The sequence below is a fragment of the Sorex araneus genome, chromosome 1 (genome assembly GCF_027595985.1).
Source record: "Sorex araneus isolate mSorAra2 chromosome 1, mSorAra2.pri, whole genome shotgun sequence".
In the NCBI taxonomy this organism is placed as follows: Eukaryota; Metazoa; Chordata; class Mammalia; order Eulipotyphla; family Soricidae; genus Sorex; species Sorex araneus.
The window spans coordinates 51,824,950-51,844,224 of record NC_073302.1 but is presented as its reverse complement, the minus strand read 5'-3'; the positions used below and the strand labels follow the sequence as shown (position 1 = coordinate 51,844,224).

The 19,275-nt window shown below is 42.0% G+C and overlaps 1 protein-coding gene across 2 annotated transcripts in view; it reads left to right on the top strand.

Annotated features, from left to right (window-relative positions):
* The window catches only part of FOCAD (focadhesin), a 323,158-nt gene that overhangs the window by 291,825 nt on the left and 12,058 nt on the right, over positions 1-19,275 (top strand). For both annotated transcript variants that reach the window (XM_055131110.1, XM_055131118.1), the window contains exons 36-39: positions 8,422-8,550; positions 12,144-12,259; positions 16,685-16,936; positions 17,782-17,871. In XM_055131110.1, the coding sequence (XP_054987085.1) occupies positions 8,422-8,550; positions 12,144-12,259; positions 16,685-16,936; positions 17,782-17,871 (587 nt within the window). The remainder of the gene's footprint in view (positions 1-8,421; positions 8,551-12,143; positions 12,260-16,684; positions 16,937-17,781; positions 17,872-19,275) is intronic.

Below are 19,275 nucleotides of genomic sequence, written 5' to 3'. Positions count from 1 at the left end.
CCTCTCACCCCCAAATGCATGGGACTGCCAAGTATTTTCTCTGCTCCTTATTAGTTATTATAATTCCTTTCATTCCAGCTAGTGTCAGAATTAGTTCCCTGCAAATAGAGTGGAAAATTTTTAGTAGTCCTAGTTCTATTCTCTAGTTGTGTGGAAGGCTTATTATTTATATTTAAGCACTCGTCAATCCTATGCACTATTGCACAAGTTCTCTTTATTTCTGAAAGCTTTTTGTGTACAGGGTCACACTTAAAGACTAAGTACAGGATATAGTAAAGTGCAGTTTCTTAGCTAAAAGTTCTCTTATTCTGTCAAGAGAACCTATTGTCCAAGCCAGTGTATCTCACCCTTTTTCTGACTGTAGTCCCCCTGTCCCCCTGTGTCCTTGGCTTACCTGTTCTACAGGTTGGTCCCCCATTTACACAGTTTTCACCTGTCTCCCTCTTGGAGAGTTTCCCCCTATCCAAAGGGGGCTCAAGGGGGCCACAGGGGCCCCAGTTGAGAAAAGATGGTCTAAGTCATAAGACATCTGGAAAAATGATCAGATTTCACATTAAATCTTGACCTGGTTGAATGTCTTTAACTAATTCTGTTTTTTGTTGTTGTATTTTTTTTTAGAAAAACTGCATGTTATTATAGTAAATTCTATAGAAAGTCATGGAATAAAATTTTACGTGATTTGATCTTCTATTCAACATGATACTCCCCATGTCCATTCATTTATAGACAAATTTCATCACTTCATTTTTCCTAGTAGTTGCATAGTATTCCACTGTATAGATGTGCCATAGTTTCTTTATTCATTCATCTGTTCTCGGGCATTCAGTTTGTTTCCAGATTCTGGCTGTTTCAAATAATGCTACAGTGAACATAGGGGTGCAGATGGTGTTTCTGCTGTGTGTTTTTGGACCCCCAGGATATATTCCCAGAAATGGTATTGCTGAGTCAAATGGAAGCTCAATTTCTAGTTTTTTGAGGAATGTCTATATTGTTAGACAGATATAGAATGACAGTATTTGTTTGTGGTACATAATATATATATATATATATGTATGTATTAAAAGACTAATATCCATGGCCAGGGAAAACAGGGGCTAGGGGGCTAGGAGGACTGGTCAGTGGTTGGAACTAACCACAAATATGTGTGGAGCAGAGAATAAGTAAGATGAGAACAGACCTATAAATCCTTCTTCAGTATCAACAATGGTTAGTTTTCTGGTGATAATTCTTTCAGTCCTACTCTCAATTATATCTCTCAAGATATAATAGGATAAAGCTTAAGTTGCTGGTATACAGCATAGAAAAGGGGGAGGTATTCTGAACTTTTAACAGTTCACTATATCACTGTATCACTGTCATCCCGTTGCTCATTGATTTGCTCGAGTGGGCACCACTAAACGTCTCCATTGTGAGACTTGTTACTATTTTTGGCATGTCGAATACACCACGGGTAGCTTGCCAGGCTCTGCCATGAGGGCGAGATACTCTTGTTAGCTTGCCGGGCTCTCTGAGAGGGGTGGAAGAATCGAACCCGGGTGGGCCGAATGCAAGGCAAACGCCTTGCCTGCTGTGCTATCATTCCAAAAAAGTATGTGTTGAAGGAAGAGACAAACACATCACTGGATTCACCTTGCCTTGCTGCTTTTACCTTCTGAAGCTTGGTTGAAGCAAAAGCAAGGATCTAGGTTAGGTGATAATAAGCCTAGGAAAACATGAGGTTTTATGAGGCAGTTGTAGTTAGAAATAAGATTTTAAAAAGTCCAAAAATGGCCTGAGTTAGAATTGTTGATTGTTTTACTAGTCATCAACTTAAAAACAGTATGTGAGGGCCAAGATATGGCTCACATACGGTAGAATGCATGCCTCACATGTGCAAGGCCCTAAGTTTCATCTCGGCCTCCATGGACCTCAGAACGCCACCACGTTTGGTACCCATAACTGCAAGCCCCACTAGGTGTGGTCCTAGTGGCCACCCAAGTACTGCTGGGACTGAACATCTGTCGGGCCAAAAATATATAAATAATATAACATAACAGAAAACAGAGTTCAAATGAGCCCTAGCAGAGGAAAAAACAAAAGAAATTTTAGGAAGCATTTACTTCAAGGATGAAACCATCATACTTTCTGATGGAAAAAATCTGAGGAAGGGAGGGAAGGACTGGAAACGTGGCCTTGAATTTTGCATTTGGATGGCATTGAGAAATCTTAGCTAGTACAGTTGAAGTGTGGTGGCGGGACCATTAGAGAAATAGCAATTGGTGGGGGGCGTGAGGGCGCGGTGGGTATTTACTTCCAACAGACTCAAAATAAAGATATTTATGGCAAGGATTCTGTGGTTTCCCAGAAACTGAAGGACAGAAACTTTACTCCCAGCCCTTGAGAGTACCAGGAACAGGAGGGAGCAAGATTGTCTTTCTTTTTTTTTTTTGTCATTCAAGACTTGCAAAGTACAAAGTATTCTGAGTTTTTTTGTTTGATCCCTTTCTATGTTTCTTGTTTTTTCTTTTAATTATCATGTAACTTAATTATTTTAATCTTGGAGCGATAGCACAGTGGGTACGGCGTTCACCTTGCACTCGGCCAACCCGGCTTCAGTTCCTCCGCCCCTCTCAGAGAGCCCAGCAAGCTACCAAGAATATCTAGCCCGCCCGACAGAGCATGGCAAGCTACCCGTGGCATATTTGATATGCCAAAAACAGTAACAACAAGTCTCACAATGGAGATGTTACTGGTGCCTGCTTGAGCAAATTGATGAGCAATAGGATGACAGTGATACAGTGATACAGTGATCTACAGTTCAGTGGACACATTACATTCACAATGTTGTCTATCCATCACTATCTAGTTTCAGAAAAAAATTTTATCCAAAAGAAAACATGTACTCATGAAGCAATTGCCTGCTCCCCATTCCCAATAGCTTCTCACAACTTGTTTATCTCTGGGCTTGCCTATTTTTACATTTTATTTCAATAAAATTATACAGTATGTGGCTGCGGCCTTTATAAGTGGCTTCTTTCACTTAATATAGTGTTTTCAAGGTTCATCCATGTGTAGCAATGTATGCAATCCTTTTTCATGATCAAATATTGTGCCCATTGTATGGACATATAGCGTTTAATTTATCAATCCATCAGTTGATAGACATTTAACTCATTTCTACTTTTGAGCTATTATAAAGAATGCTGTTCTGACGATGATATCAGTTTTTTTGTGTGAGCATCAACTTCTATTTCTTTAGGGTTTTTATAAGAGGAGAATCTCTGGATCATACGCTAATTCCATTTAACTTCTTGAGAAACATCCCAACTATTTTTTCATAGTAGCTGCACCATTTTATATTCCTAACGAGAATTTATGGCAAGTCCAACTTCTCCACACCCATGTCAATACTTGACCTTTTCCATTATTATGATTACAACTGTGATTTGTCATCCTGTTGAGTGTGAAGTGATCATTCATTTGCTTTTGACCTGCAGTCCCAAATGACAGATACTGCAGAGTATTTTTAAAGTACCTATTGGTCTTTTATAGTATATTTGAAGAATTATCTATTCTAGTCCTTTACTTCTTAGTTATTATGAATGGTGCAGCAATGAATAGGATATACTAACACCCCTGAAAGACTTTCCAATTTTGGGTGGTTTTTTTTTTTTTTGGTTAACTTTTCTTACGTTAACTTTTCTGACTCATGGGAATTTTTTCGATTTGGGGGTACCTCACTGTTTTCTATTATGACTCTACCCATCTTGTCATTCCACTAACATTGTACCAACATTGTTTCCAGTTCCTCTACATTGTCATCAACACTTGCTGATTTTGCCCATGTTCCTTCCCTTACAGTGCGTTGATTCTGCCTCTGCTTCTGTTTCCTTGGGCTTCTTTTTGCAGTTAGTTTCTTTTGTTGATTTTGCCTTTGCTTCTGTATCTTTTTTTTCTCTTATAGTATCTTCTGATTCTGTTGCTTTGGTTTTTGGGTCTATTTTGCCTTTTCTCAGTTTCCCTGTACATCTCTTTTTCTCTGTGCTATTCCTTTTCTCTATGCTTCTGCTTTCTACTGCTTTTTCTTTCGATGACTCTTTCTTTGGATTTTTAGTATCTGCTCATTCTGTTGCTTTTCTGCCTCCTTCTTTTTTTCCATTTCTCCTTTTTCCTTTGTTTCTCTCCTTTCCCCTCGCGCCCCCGCTTCTTGTGCTCACTGTTTCACCCTTTACCTTTATTCTTTATTTCTTCTTTTTCACAACTGTTTTTCCATTTTGCTCGCTTCACTTCTTCCCCGTTTTAACCTTCTGCTTGTTCCTCTACTCTTATTTGTCTTTGCTTGGGCTTCTTTATGAACTGTTATTTTTCTGAGATGATCCTATGACAATCCTCCTCCTCCTCCTCCTCCTCCTCCTCCTCCTCTTCCTCCTCTTCCTCCTCTTCCTCTTCCTCTTCCTCTTCTTCTTCCTCTTCCTTTTCCTCTTCTGTTTCCCTATGCTTCTCCTTTTCAGTAGCATTTTTTTCTGTTCACTGCCCAGCTGGTCTGCAGTCTCCAGTTGGTCTCTGGTCTCCAATTCTCGTTCCTCCCCACTGATCTCACCTCTGCTTCTCCTTTCAGTATCACTTATTCTTTTTACTGACCTTTTAGTGATTCCTCTCTACTCCTTTCCCGTTTTCAGATCTTCTAAATTTTGGTGGGTTTTTGTTTTTCCTGACTTTACTTCTGCTTCTCCTTTTCCCATGACTTTTTTTCTATGCTGCTTCTTTCAATAGAACTTTTCCTGTTATGCATCTGGTATGACATCTCCACTAGGTCTGCGGTCTCTGTTCCCCACTTCTTCCCCTATTGATTTTGCCTGTGCTTCTCCTTCTTGTGTGCTTCTCCTTTCAGTATACTTTTCCCATTTGCTATCTGCTAGGTCTGTGGTCTCTCTTCTCCGCTTCTCCTTTCTCTCTGCTGATTTTGCCTGTGCTTCTCCTTTTTCTGTGCTTCTCCTTTTTCTGTGCTTCTCCTTTTTCTGCGCTTCTCCTTTCAGTAGCGCTTTTCCCATTTACTATCAGCTAGGTCTGTGGTCTCTCTTCTCCGCTTCTCCTTTCTCTCTGCTGATTTTGCCTGTGCTTCTCCTTTTTCTGTGCTTCTCCTTTTTCTGTGCTTCTTCTTTTTCTGTGCTTCTCTTTTCAGTAGCGCTTTTCCCATTTTACTATCAGCTAGGTCTGTGGTCTCTCTTCTCTGCTTCTCCTTTCTCTCTGCTGATTTTGCCTGTGCTTCTCCTTTTTCTGTGCTTCTCCTTTTTCTGTGCTTCTCCTTTCAGTAGCGCTTTTCCCATTTACTATCAGCTAGGTCTGTGGTCTCTCTTCTCTGCTTCTCCTTTCTCTCTGCTGATTTTGCCTGTGCTTCTCCTTTTTCTGTGCTTCTCCTTTTTCTATGCTTCTCCTTTTTCTGTGCTTCTCCTTTTTCTGTGCTTCTCTTTTCAATAGCACTTTTTCCCTTTACTGGCTGAGGTCTTCCTGTAAGTGTGTGGTCGGTCTATTCTTCACTTCCCCTCTGCTGCTTTTGCCTCTAGTTCTCTTTTTGTTTTCAGTGCTTCTCCTTTTGGTAGCACTGTTTCCTTTAACTGACCTTTTAATGATTCATCTCTACTTCTCCTTTTCATTTCAGTATCTACTAACGAGTTCTGCTGCTTTTCTGCTGACGTTACTTCTGCTTTTCTCTTCTCTGTGCTTCTCCTTTTTCTTATGCTTCATCCAATAGCACTTGTCCCCTTTGCTGACTTTTTACTGACTCATCTCTCTACTTCTCCTTTCCTATTTCTGCAGCTGCTAATTCCACTACTTTTTTGCTGACTTGACTTCTGCTTCTCCCTGCGGTAGCACTTTCCCCTGAGGACTGCAGTGTCCAAAGATTTGTCTGTGCCTGCAGTCCCTGTAGTCTACATTTCCTTGTTCCAGTTCCCCCTTCCTCTTTGCTGACTGTGCCTCTGCTTCACCTTTTTTTCCAGTGCTTCTCTTCTCAGTGGCCCTTTTCCCTTTTCACTCACTCTGACTCACTCTGCTTACATCTTGTTCAGCATCTTCTGATTCCATCCCTATAAAAAAGTAAAGCTCGCCGAAGGGCGTGTGCACTCGCGGACTCTCTGGGCGGCTCTGTCTCACCGCCCGCGTTCGGTGCTCTGGAACCGCTGTGTATGGGCTGGATCGGGATGGCTGTTGGCCAAGGACAGGCGACGGAAGAACAAGGACCAAGCTGGTTGCTGATTAGTTACCGTTTATTCAATCTTCCATCTTTCTCATCTCCCGCACTCCCAGCTCCATCCTCTCTCTGGATCTACTGCAGCATCTCTCTGGCTTCTCTAGTCTCTCCTCCTACTTGTCTCTCTCACCTTGCCCTCTAGGCTACACCCATAGCAAAATCAACATAAGAAAGCCCTTCCTGAGGGCAGAGCATTCCAAAGCCCTTCCTGACTCTTAAGGTTTTTTTCCTTTCCTTAGTCCAAACACTTATTGACGTCTTAATACTAGTTATTTTTGTATGGACATAGCAAGAGATACATTGAGGCTTGCAAGGCAGCTCTCCTGGGAACATCTTGCCAGACTCAACTACAGCACTCAGGCCAGATTAATCATTCCTCACCCTAGCAGGGTCCAAAATCTAGTTATCACTGTTTGGATCATGACAACATTTGTCCATGATCAAGCTCTTAACTTATAGTTAAGCATTAGGCACTTTGGCCAGGCCCATCTCGATGCCAGGGTAGCACACAACTCACTGCTTGCCCTGGGTCCATCTTGTCCCTCATCGGGACCCTGCTTTTGGGGTGCTAGGAAGTAAGGGCAGCTGAGGCTTAGGCCAGAGAACAGATACCCTGGAGAAAAATATCATGTAGAGTCAAATGGCTCCCAGGTTACAAAAGCATAGCATTTGCTAAGTCTTCCTGTGTCCATACAAAAAGGACATTGCTCTGAATAAACTATGCAAAGGACTCAAGGAGAAGAGAAAAACATTTACAAGTCAACAGAACACTAAGAAAGAAGCTACAAATAAACACAGAGGAATGGGAGCACTGTAAAGGGAGTAACCCAATAAACCTAAACTACCTGAGGCTATGTTATCCTAGACATCCCGACTTTTTCTTATCCTGCTGATGCTCTCCTTGTTGTTGAATCTTCCTATCTACAGTGGCGGCCGCTAATACTGTTGTTTTGGCTTTTCCTTCTTGGTCTTCTTTGTATAGATCACTTCAGGAGGATGGGCGGGGGGGGGGGGGTTGGACCATATCCAGTGGTGCTGGGTTGCTCTCAGTATATTGCTTGGGGTTCATGCCTGGTGGTGCTCAAGGGACCAAGAAGTGATAATTATCAGCCCCAGGACTCCTGCATGAAAAACAGGTGCTCTAGCCCTTTGAATTAGCTCCCTGGCCCCATAGATATTTCTGACCTCCTCGTAACTCCACCCTTGCATGATCCCGAATGGCTGTTTTAATCCCGACTGACTCTACTCATAACTACAAAGGATTAATGCTGTTATCCCATTTTTTCTCTCAAATTATGCCCATATAAAGAAAAGAACATGCTATTGGGCCAAAGCCATAGCACAGTGGGTAAGGCACTTCACAGCTGACCCAGATTCAATCGCTGGCACCCAGGTATCATCCCCCCAATCCCACTCAGTAGGAGTAAGCCCTGAGCACTAGTGGGCGTGGCCCCAAAACAAAACAAAATGGAAAAGAATATACTCTAAAGTCATCACACTACAATTAACCTATAGACTGGCAATAGTCTTCAGTGCTCCTCACTGGAGAAGTCAACTGTGGTGCAGGCCAAAGCCAGAAGAGGCAGAAAATCACGTGGTACAGAACTTGATGATTTAGGGCCATGGGATCTATCCTAGCGTACGTGGAAGGGACTGTTTCTATTCCACAAATGGCTTGAGAAGTGAATGGGTGATTAGGCAGTAACATAGAACAAGTTACCCTTATTAGAAAATTGGATGAAAAGACACGAGCAAGTATAGAAGATAATTGAAGAGTAGCGTAGAATATTCTTATCCCCCAAAAAAGAAGGAAAGGCTGAAGACAGATACAAGGGAGAACAACAGAGGATGGTAAGTGGGGTTGAGATTATAGCACCTAATTGAAGTATTGACCAGAGTTGAAGATGTGATACCAGATCCTTTGAAAGTAGAGAGGACAGTTGACATTTTACATTTTCTTATTGCTATCAAGGTGTTGAGTTTATTTGTTTGTGGCCATGTCTAGCTGGGTTCAGGATTTAGCTCCTGGCTCTGTGCTCAGGGATCACTCTTGGCAGGACTCAGGAGTCCTGAGTCCTGAGGTGCAAGGAATCACAGCAGTGTCATCTGTTGGCAGCGAAAGCATCGTATCCACTATACTCTCTGCCCAGTCCCATCAAGGTGTTTTATTATTGCTTTTCCTTTTGTTGTAGGTCCTGAATCTGTGCCTCCTTCTCTTCTCAAAGTCGTGATGAAACCCATAGCAACTGTTGGAGAAAGTTACCAGTACCCACCTGTGAACTGGGCCTCACTCCTCTCACCACTTATGAGATTAAACTTTGGTAAATATCAATTATCTGGAGGTCTTTGGACTCTGCTCTCAGGTAGCCATCTGGGAGGAAAAATAGACATTGTAATGATTGGTTATAACTGGATACACCTTTGAGATCTTTGTGATCTGATGTCAGTGAAGGCTGGGAGTGAGGGTCTGATTTTGTGCAGGCTGGGGAGGCAATCCCGGGTTAATGTTCATCTGCCCAGAGTGGGAATCTCCCTGGTCTACTCCTGGGAATCTGCAGCAGCTGTAGTCTCAGGACTGGCAAACAGACCAGTGCTGTGTCCCTGAGTTCATAGACGCTGGTGCCTGGCAGTGACTGTGGTGTCCATGTCCAACCAGCCTGAGCAGCAAATGGGGACTCAGGTGATCTTTGGGATCTTGAGATTTGTTTTGGCTCAAACATCTGGGTTATTTTCACTGGATTTTTTTTTTGCAATTTTTATACATTTTATTTTCATAAAGTAGTTCACGAAATTGGGCTGGAGCAATAGCACAGCGGGTAGGGCATTTGCCTTGCACGTGGCCAACCCAGGTTCGATTCCTCCACCCCTCTTGAAGAGCCCGGCAAGCTACCAAGAGTATCGAGCCGACACGGCAGAACCTGGCAAGCTACCTGTGGCATATTTGATATGCCAAAAACGGTAACAACGAGTCTCACAATGGAGATGTTACTGGTGCCCACTCAAGCAAATCGATGAGCAACGGGATGACAGTGACAGTGACAGTGACAGTTCACAACAGTTTATTACAAATAATATTCAAACACCCAACTCACCAGCGAGCATCTTCCCACCACAATAAGAGGGAAGTGTGTGAAGGTTGTATTTCATTCTGGGACCATTTAAGCCCATATATAACAGAGTATAAGCAAGCATGTTAAAACTAAACAAATGTGTGCTACTTTAGCTATATCAGTGGTATAGAATATAAGAGGTCTTGTTGCCGTGCACTCCAGGAAATGCTGCATCGCTCTCTTCCGGGAGCTTTGTTTTATAGTCTCTGAATCTTGGCTGTTGATGAGATGACATGGTGCTAGGGCAGTTTGCGGGTGTGACTGCCAAGCTACTGGAAAACTGAGGATCTGGGTGGAGGAGACCCAGTCCCGATCCGAGCAGCTTGGAGATCTCAGCCACAGATCCTGCATACCTGGGTTCCTCTGCCAGTTCCTATGAAGGAACACTGAGGCTTATCTGAGCATTGGAGGGTGACCTTGAGCATGGCTGTGGCTGGTTTCTGGAGTTTTTGGCTGCTGGGGTTCTGCTTGGGGCGGGGAGGGAAACTCAAACCCCCCCACTCAAGGTGCCCTGGTGAAGACAGCCTGGTGCGGGAGGGGCAGAAGATTCTGCCCACTGGATCATTTTATATCTTGGAAAGAGAGAGGAAAATCTGAAGGCATCAACCAGATGGCACCTTATCCACACAACCCTTGACTGGGAAGTGGACAGTGCTGAGTATGTGGTGCTGGTCTCAACAAGCCCAGTTAGATGGTTACTAAACCACCTTTTCAGAGTTCATGCAGCAAATTGCCATTTGCTGGTGTCTTGAAACACTGCAGGTTTATTATCATTCAGTTCTGTGGCTGAGCAGTCCATTATCGTTCTCATCATACTAAGATCGGGATATCACAGAGCAGCTTTTCCCAGAGGAATTCTGTGGTCTGAAGTGTTTATGTTTCCTCCAAAGTCATGTGTCAAAATATTAACCCCTTGCAGTGTGGTGCTATTAGGAGGCAGGGATTTGGAGAAGTGATTTACCCATGGGGCACATCATATATATTGTTTAGGGGTCTTATGAAAGAGACATCACGGAGCCTCACCTATCCTTTGACCAGGTGGGTACTTAGAAGTTAGCAATCTTGGGAGCCAGAGACCAGTGTTAAGGCACTTGCCTTGCATCCTGCCATCCCTGGTTTGAATCTTACGCACCAATTATGGTCTCCCATCAGTCCTGCTGAATAATTTTTGTAAAGCCATGAATAGCTCCTGAGCACTACCAGGTACACCCCCCCTACCCCCAATTAAAAAAAAAAAGTTGGCAGTCTAAAACCCAGAAATGGGCTTTCACCATGCTGACACCCTCATGACAGTGTTCCAGCTTCCACAACTATGAGAAGTAAGTTTCTGTGTTTAATTCATCAGCCAGTCTGTAGTACCTGTGGTAACAGCCTAAGCAAACTAAGCCAGGGAGTTGGTCCTTTCCTATCCCAGCTTCTTAGAGCTCAATTCTCTGCCTCGTGGTCCTCTTTTTTCTATCTTCAGTCAAGCCAAGGGAGAAGACACCTTCTTGGGGTGTCCTCTTTCTGGTTCTCTATAGCCAGAAGAGGTTTTCCACCTCAGTTGGACTCATGATTTATGTGATTCATGAATCCAACTGAGTGATCAGGATAATCTTCCCTGGCAAGATCCTTAACTTGAATTGCATCTGTAAAGTTCTTGTGCCATGTAACATAACTCATTTAAGAGATTAGAACAGGTTATCTTTGAGGGCCATGTGTGTCCCTTGCATATATAGTGTGGTGAAAGGCAAAGGGAATTTGCTCCTCCAATACATGCACAGAAGGGAGTTTGCATATGCAGATGTATTCTCCTGTGCTTGCCCCTCCTATCTCCAGAAAAAGAGGAAGAACAATTTTAAGTGTTATAAAATTGTGTGTTTATAGTAAGGTGGGACTGGAGCAATAGCACAGCAGGTAGGGTGTTTGCCTTGCACACGGCTGACCTGGGTTTGATTCCTCTGTCCCTCTCGGAGAGCCCGGCAAGCTATGGAGAGTATCCTACCCGCATGGCAGAGCCTGGCAAGCTACCCGTGGCATATTTGATATGCCAAAAACAGTAACAACAAGTCTCACAATGGTGACGTTACTGGTACCCGCTCTAGCAAATCGATGAACCACGGGATGACAGTGCTACAGTGCTATAGTAAGGTGCTTCGTTATATATGATATGCAGAAAGACTATAATTTATGTGCAATCTGAGGGATAATCAAAGATGATTTTTAACTATACATAATTTTTTGCCTAAATGTTTTCATTTGAACCTAATCAATCCTTGTGTGAGCTATGCTGTTAACCATGCTGTTGTCCTAAGAGATTTTATTAAAAAAATAGGTCCACCAGCACTTTTCCTACTTTTGTGTGCTCTATTCAGAATATATTTTAGGAAACAGAAAATATCTGAACAGGAAATGCATCTGCTAGTAGAAATCAGACTACTAAAAAGACTTAATCTCAAAGAAGGTGTCTTTATCTTAAGACCTGCTAGACCTTGGCCAGTTTTCCTGTGCTGAGTGAACAGCTGAAAGGAGCACATTTTTTGCTAGAATATAGTCCAGTTTTCATTATTATTTGAATCTCTAGGTTTCTCTAGGTATACTGAGTTTTTTCAAGGTTCTTGCCAGTTCCAAGATTTTGGAGTATGTTGCAGTAGGTACACTCTTCTACATAAGAAGTCTCATGAAATCCTTTTGGTTTACTGAAAACCTATCACTTGTAGAAGTCACATGAGGAATTGCTTTGATTTGAAACAGTGATACCTGAAAGTGAGCCAGATAAGGCACCACCTTAAATATTGTTTTCTTTTTCCCTTCTTCTCTTTCAGGTGAAGAGATACAGCAACTGTGCCTTGAAATTATGGTGACCCAGGCACAATCATCTCAGAACGCGGCTGCACTCTTGGGATTGTGGGTGATACCTCCACTGGTCCACAGTCTGGGTGTATGTAATCATCAAGGGTGTCAGCAACTGGAAGATAGGGCTCTTGGGGAGAAGACTAGTATTCATTTGGGACTGTTCTCTCAAGGTCTAAGGGTGGACAAATGAAAATTGAGGGTTTGACAGTAGCTGACCAACAGACTGGAAAATGATTTGACTCAGATCTCTGCCACAGCCATCACCATTCATTCTCTCAGCTACCATTTATTACCCAAAAAGGGGGAAAAGATGACTGGGGATATTAAAGTTACTTGTTTAATACCATGCAGCTAGAAATGTGTAGAATTATTTAAAGCTAGCTTAATTTGTTCATCTGGTATACATAATTGTCCTAGTAGTTATTAAGAGAAAGCCATTTCTCCAAGTATGTGAGCTATTGTTTACAGAAATTAGCCATTACAGTTAGCCTTGACAGCTCAGGAGGATTTGGTCAGGTATCTTGTTAGAGACACTTGGAGGTATAGGAGGGAGGTTGTAGGAATAGAAAGCAGAGCAGTCTGCAGGCCTTCAACATGAGCACGGTGCAGAGGAAGAAATGACTGAGTTTGGTATTTGTGGTAGAGAGAGGGGGTGGCACCTTGTTGGGTATAGCATAACAATAAGACCAACTTGTTTAAAAATGTGAAGTTAGGGGCCAGAGAGATAGTACAGTGGGTAGGTCACTTACCTTGCATGCGGTTGACAAAGGTTTGATTCCCTGCACCCCATATGGTCCCATCCCATTTCCCGAGCCTGCCAGAAGTAAGCCCTGAGCACAGAGCCAGGAGTGAGCTCCGGCACATGTGGTCCAAAAGCAAAAAAAGATGTAAAGTTAATTAAGATGTGTAATTTTGAGTATATTTTAAACTAAGACCAACACACACACACACACACACACACACACACACACACACACACACACACACACCATGGTTTCTTAGACATTAATCAATTGATTCTAAGTTACATAATTATTTCTGTTATTATTCTATCCTGGAAGGATCTGATTCTTTGAGAGTAGAAGAACACTATAATTTTCTCAATATTTTGCCATCAGTTCCTATTCTGTGGGATTTGGGGGAAGGAGGGGTAGGGGCTCACAAGTGGTATTCAGGAAGCCAGTGATTTGATCATCAATTCTCAGTCAGCTGGGCCAGTGATTCAGTTCCAGGGCACAAGGGTGTGCTAGTTAGGCCCTGCAGTGCTGGGAATCACCTCAGTAGTGTATACACGGGCCTCCAGAACTGTACCTGATGATGCTCGAGGAATCATATGGTACCAGAAATCAGACCTGGGTCAGAACCACTGTATTATATCCCAGCCTATATATAATTTTTGAACTTGTCTGCATCTCCTAAATCTCTTAGGTTGAAAGTAGATGAGGTCTGCCACCTTTCTTTCAGCTTCTATCGTTTCCTACCTGCCTCCTCCAAGAAGCTCCCATCTTACTACCATTTAATAAACATTTGCTGTGTAACTCTGTACTTGCATCCTGTAAGTGCACAAAACATGTTTACAGACATCACATTTAATCAATCTTCAGCCCAGAGAAGTTGATTTTTGCAGTTACATTGAATCATAATTTTTATATTATAAACATGGCTCCTTTCATATATAATTTGATGAGTTTAGGTGTGTTTTCACATTTACATATGCCACCAAGAGTACTTTCATCATCACAAAGAGTTCCACTGTGCATAATTGTTGTCAACCCCACTCCTAATCTCGAACCCAGATACCACTCATCTGCTTTGCATCTCCATAATTTTACCTTTTAAAAAGAATATATGAATCTAAGCATTCTATAAAATAGAACCACATGAAGTCTTTTATATCTAGTTTTATTTCAATTTTGATAGATTTTACTTTTCCATTTACATATTGATAAACTGAGGAAAATGCAAGCTAAGCAATATTCACCATGACTAACAAATCGGAAGAGCCTAGCTGAGTCCAAAGCCAATATCTTAAACACTATTCTATAAACATTTTTCATTTAAATTCAGATAATTCACAATTCTAACAGTGTCTGAAATTTTCCTGGATTTTTTTTTTAATTTTATTGAATCACCATGTGGAGGGTTACATAGTTCTCAGGATTATGTCAATTATACAATACTCAAACACCCTTCCCTTCACCAGTGCCCCTATTCCATCACCAACCACCCCAGTATACCTCGCGCCCCCCCCCGTCCCCGCCCTTGTAATTGATAAGTTTCATTTCGTTTACGCTTTATCTTGGTTACATTCTATGTTTCAACACATAACTCGCTATTGTTGCTGGGGTTTCAAACAAGTCCCATTGTTTGTTACATAACTTTTCTATTTTTTTTCCTCCCTCGTCCCGCGCCACCGAGTTCATGCCTGTTTAGTATTCACCACTCTGCCTGACAAAGGAAAAAAAACCGGAAAAGATGGTTATTTCCTGTCATCAGCCGGCGTGGGGCTCTGGCTTAGTTGATAGTCTGGTAGAAAGTCTGCAGTTTCTGGAACCAAAAGTAGTGTGCTGGTATCGGCCGCGACTCGAGATTCCACCAGCGTCCCGCTGTTCCATGTACATAATACTTTATTCCCTTGTATCCCATTCCCATGCCACCAAGTCCATGTCAACTTAATGGACATCATACTATGGTTAACGTCATGCTGCGTTTCTTCCCGAGAAAGAAGGATATTTCTTCTCAGCTGGCGTGGGGATATGGCTTAGTTCAATCTAGAGAGATGGCTACCATTTTGGTTGCCTTCAATATTTCAACAAAAAACTTACTATTCTTGTTAGGGTTTCCCACCAAAGTCCGACCCGTTAAAAGGGAACCATTTCATATTGCTGATGATTTGGGTTTCTATATAAAGTCCAGGGAAAATTCTGCCTGAAATTCTATCGCTACAATCTTTTACCCTTTTATGGTGCTCATAAGATGGGAAAACCTAGAGAAATACCAGGCCCCCGCACGGGCGGAAGTGGGAAAGCTCCCTTGTCCTCCTCAGTCATACTGGAGTGGCGGGCGCGGCAAAGTGGGAAAGCCCACGTGGCTGCACTCTCTTTAAGTGTCCGAGGTGGGCGGAGACCGGTACTTCCCCGCCCTCGATCTCCCGCCAGCCGCACCGTGCATTTGGGTGCGTGTCTCCATTTTGTGCTCAGAGAAGTGGGGTGGAGGCTGTGCTGTGCCCAGGAGAGGTTGAGGGAGAGAGAGAGAGATTAAAAAAAAAGAGAAACGCCGGGCCCCCGCACGGGGGGCCTGGCGGAATGCTCAAATCACATACTGCAGGTTGTTTAGTGGGCTGCTGGTGTCCAAAGCAGCTCCCTTGTCCTCCTCAGTCATACTGGAGCGGCGGGCGCGGCGAAGTGGGGGAAATTTTCCTGGATTTTAATTATCTTTTCACTTCAGTTATCCTTCCACTTCTCTTTTAGATCTATAATATTCTTTCTACTTACTTGATTATGAGCTTTCTTATTAACCTTTCTAACTAGCAAATTGTGGTTGTGGATTCATTTTTCTAATAATATACCTTCAATCTACAAAAAATTATAGGGAGTGACATTCTTTGAAGTGAGCTCTTCAGATCAAGCAACTGCATTAAAAAATTTTTTAAATTCACTGGCTTTGTCAAATTTTTAATGCCACTTTGTTTTAGGTCAAAAAGAAATATGTGCACTCTTGTAGCACATATTTTCATTTCTAAGTTTGTTTTTGTTATCAATATTTTGGGCTATACACAGAGAAGTTCAAGGCTAACTCTTGCATCTGTGCTCTGGGATCACTCCTGGTAGTGCTCAAAAGACATATGCAATGCTAGGAGTTGAACCAGGTTTGACTGTATGCCAGGCAATCACCTGTACTATCTCTCTGGCACTCTAAGAACTTCTGAAGCCCACTCTTTTAAAGTCTCTGGCTCAGGACAGCGCTCATTAATTGTGCCTCTTCATTAACTACGAGTGCTAACATGGCATCAGTTCCCCATGCCCAGCGGGTTCCTTTTTGGTCAGTAATGGTCCCAGCATATCAGTTGCCCTTTGTATTTCCTTGTGCTCAGAAGAAATTAATAATAGAGATCATTCAGTTGATTTTCCTCAAATGAGTCTTTCATCTTCAGGAGAATTTTTTGCTGGAATATATAACCTTTAAGAATGAACAGCAACTGTCATGTACTTTTTTTTAGCTGTAGCATTTTCTTCTCACTGAAAAGATCTAAGGTTTAAATTGAGTCGTTCACAGATGAATTACCATAGACTCTCATCACCCTGGATCAGAAGTCACTGCTGCAGCCAGAATCTCATGCATTTATCACTCATTGAACCACGAAGCTATGGGAAAATAAGGGGCCAAGTCATAGCCTATAGCTTTTATCTCCCAATCTACCCTCAGACACAAAGATGGCCTAGACATTTTGAGCCTTACAAACCCAGATTTGCCTGTTTACATCTAACCTCTTCTTCCATTTTGCTTCCAGCTGAATATCAACAAATATCTCTTGGTTTCTGCACCTCTGTGGGTTAAGCATGTCTCTGATGAACAGATCCTGGGTTTCGTCGAAAATGTCCTAGTGGCAGTTTTTAAAACAGCTTCTGATCCTGAGTTATGCACAAGTGCCTTACAGGGTCTCAGCCAGACCATGAAACTCCCCAGTCCTTCCTTCCACCTCTGGAGTCTGCTCTGCAAAGCTACTGGGAACATTTTTGACCTTCTGCCAAATCAGATTCGGGTGAGGAACAAAAATATTTACATTCCTGACAATTTATGTTTGGGATTTTTTAAAGCCTTTTTGGCAAAGTGGGGAAGTGTGTATTTTAAGAATGTGGTGGGAAGGCTAGCAAGAAGTGACCACATTCTCCACCAAGAATGTGATTCCTTTCAGGATCTAAATTGAGGTTGAATATTTAGAACCAAAATTTTGAGCAAATTCAGAAGCAGCTTACCCAGTGTTAAACTAGGATATTTTCGCTCTTCACCCCTTTACCAAATGCCTATAGAACATGCGCAAGTGGGAAGTTCAGTGGGTAAGGTGCCTGCATTGCATGTGGCCAACCCAGATTTAAGACCTGGCACCTCATTTGGTCCCCAGAGTCTGCCAGGAGGGACCCCTGAGTGAGGAATTAGCCCTGAACATCACCGGATGTGGTCAAAACACAAAAACAAGACAAAATAAAATACAAGAACAAATGAGAAAGCTCAGAAAGCCCTATAGTTTGCACATGGAGACATACTTAGGCATACTATCCGTTGTACTGTTTATATCATATGACTTCATACCAGTTTTTTTTTACCTCCCCCAATGGAACTTTGAATTATAATTTCATGAAGAAGTTCAAAGTTCACTTGGAATGATAAATTCTGGCAAGGAAAAAGAAGTATACAGCCAAACAAATATACAAAATAATAGGAAAGAGGTTTTTTGAATGATAAAAGGTGGCTACATATTTTGGTTTGATTAATTTCAAAATTTTAGCCACCGCTATTTGTGTAGATAAGCAGAATTTTTCAGAACAGTAAGAAGATACTTGTCATCTTACATTATATGTTGACATACTTCCAATCTTTCTCCAACAGAGAACTGATCTCGAGCTGTATATCAGTGTAGCAAAATGCCTTTCAGAAATGACAGATGATGAAGTCATTCGGGTTGCCCAGATTACAGAGGTAATACTATATCTATGTATTATTTTTATCATTATTGAGGTAAAAATTACAGTTGAAAAGGTGGCTATGGTATGATTTTAGCTATAGCTAAGTTTTGCTTCTTTTCTATAATATCATGAACTGTTTCTCTGTGAAATTCCATGTTCAGTCTTAGAAATATGGTTGGGCAGGTAGTTATAGGGATGCATATATAGATAAATCTTATTTATCCATTATCCATTAGCATAATACACAAGTCATATACTAATTAGTTCCATCTTCTGAAAAACATTTCTGGATCACCTATAGGCAAACAAAAGTAAAGGACAATGACTTTAATTCACAACCCTTGTGGATGAAAATATTCTTACCTAATAACTTTCTGCTGCATGGAAAGTAGAAATAGTTCTCTTATCACATTATTTTCCTTCATCTGGTACTTATTCTTTCAGATTGACAAAAGGTAGCTGATTGGAAAGTAAGCACCATTAATCTTTAAGTGGCATTATCCACAAAATAATTAACAAGTAACCACTCCTATAATTGGTCAGATTACTGAATAAAAATTTGCATACTATTAAAGTTTTGAGATTTATCAAAAATAATACATGGCATCATATTCTATTTGAATGGTAAATAAGCAGCGAATAACTTTTGTTTAGTATAAGTACATCCTAGTGGACATACTTATTCAAATGTCATCTCAGCATACCAGGTATTATCAAAGGCCTAGGGAATTATGAGCCTTCACATTGCTGAGTGGCTTAGCATTTATTTCACCTGATAGCAGATTTGCCTCTTGAGTTGAATCTCTGGATTTCTGCATTACATAGTTCTAATTCTCCAAATATGGCCCCATGAACCATCATCAGTTTGGGAACTGATTAGAAATGCAAATTCTGAACTCTTACTTCAAACCTACTCAGTCGGCAGCTGCAGCTGCAACCTAGGAAGCTATGTTTTAACAGTACCTCCAAGCAATTATGTCCTTCCTAAGGTTTGGAAACCGCTCTTGGAGTATATGGAAGGAAGAGTAGAATTTCTGGAGATGGAGCAATAGCATAGCGGTAGGGCGTTTGCCTTTCACGTGGCAGATCTGTGTCTGATTCCTCCACCCCTCTCGGAGAGCCTGGCAAGCTACCGAGAGTATCCTGCCTGCACAGCAGAGCCTGGCAAGCTCCCTATGGCGTATTCGGTATGCCAAACACAGTAACAATAAGAGAGACGTTACTGGTGCCCGCTTGAACAAATGACAACATTGATGAGCAATGGGATGACAGTGACAGTGACAGAATTTGTTTTAAGGAAGGGCAGCAAGAGAGATTTTCCTTGGGAGCCTCACTGCTGAGATTTGAAATCAGCTCTACTTTTCCAGCCGTGTCCTCCATGAAGTTTCATAACCGCCCTCTCTGCCTCTGTCTCTTC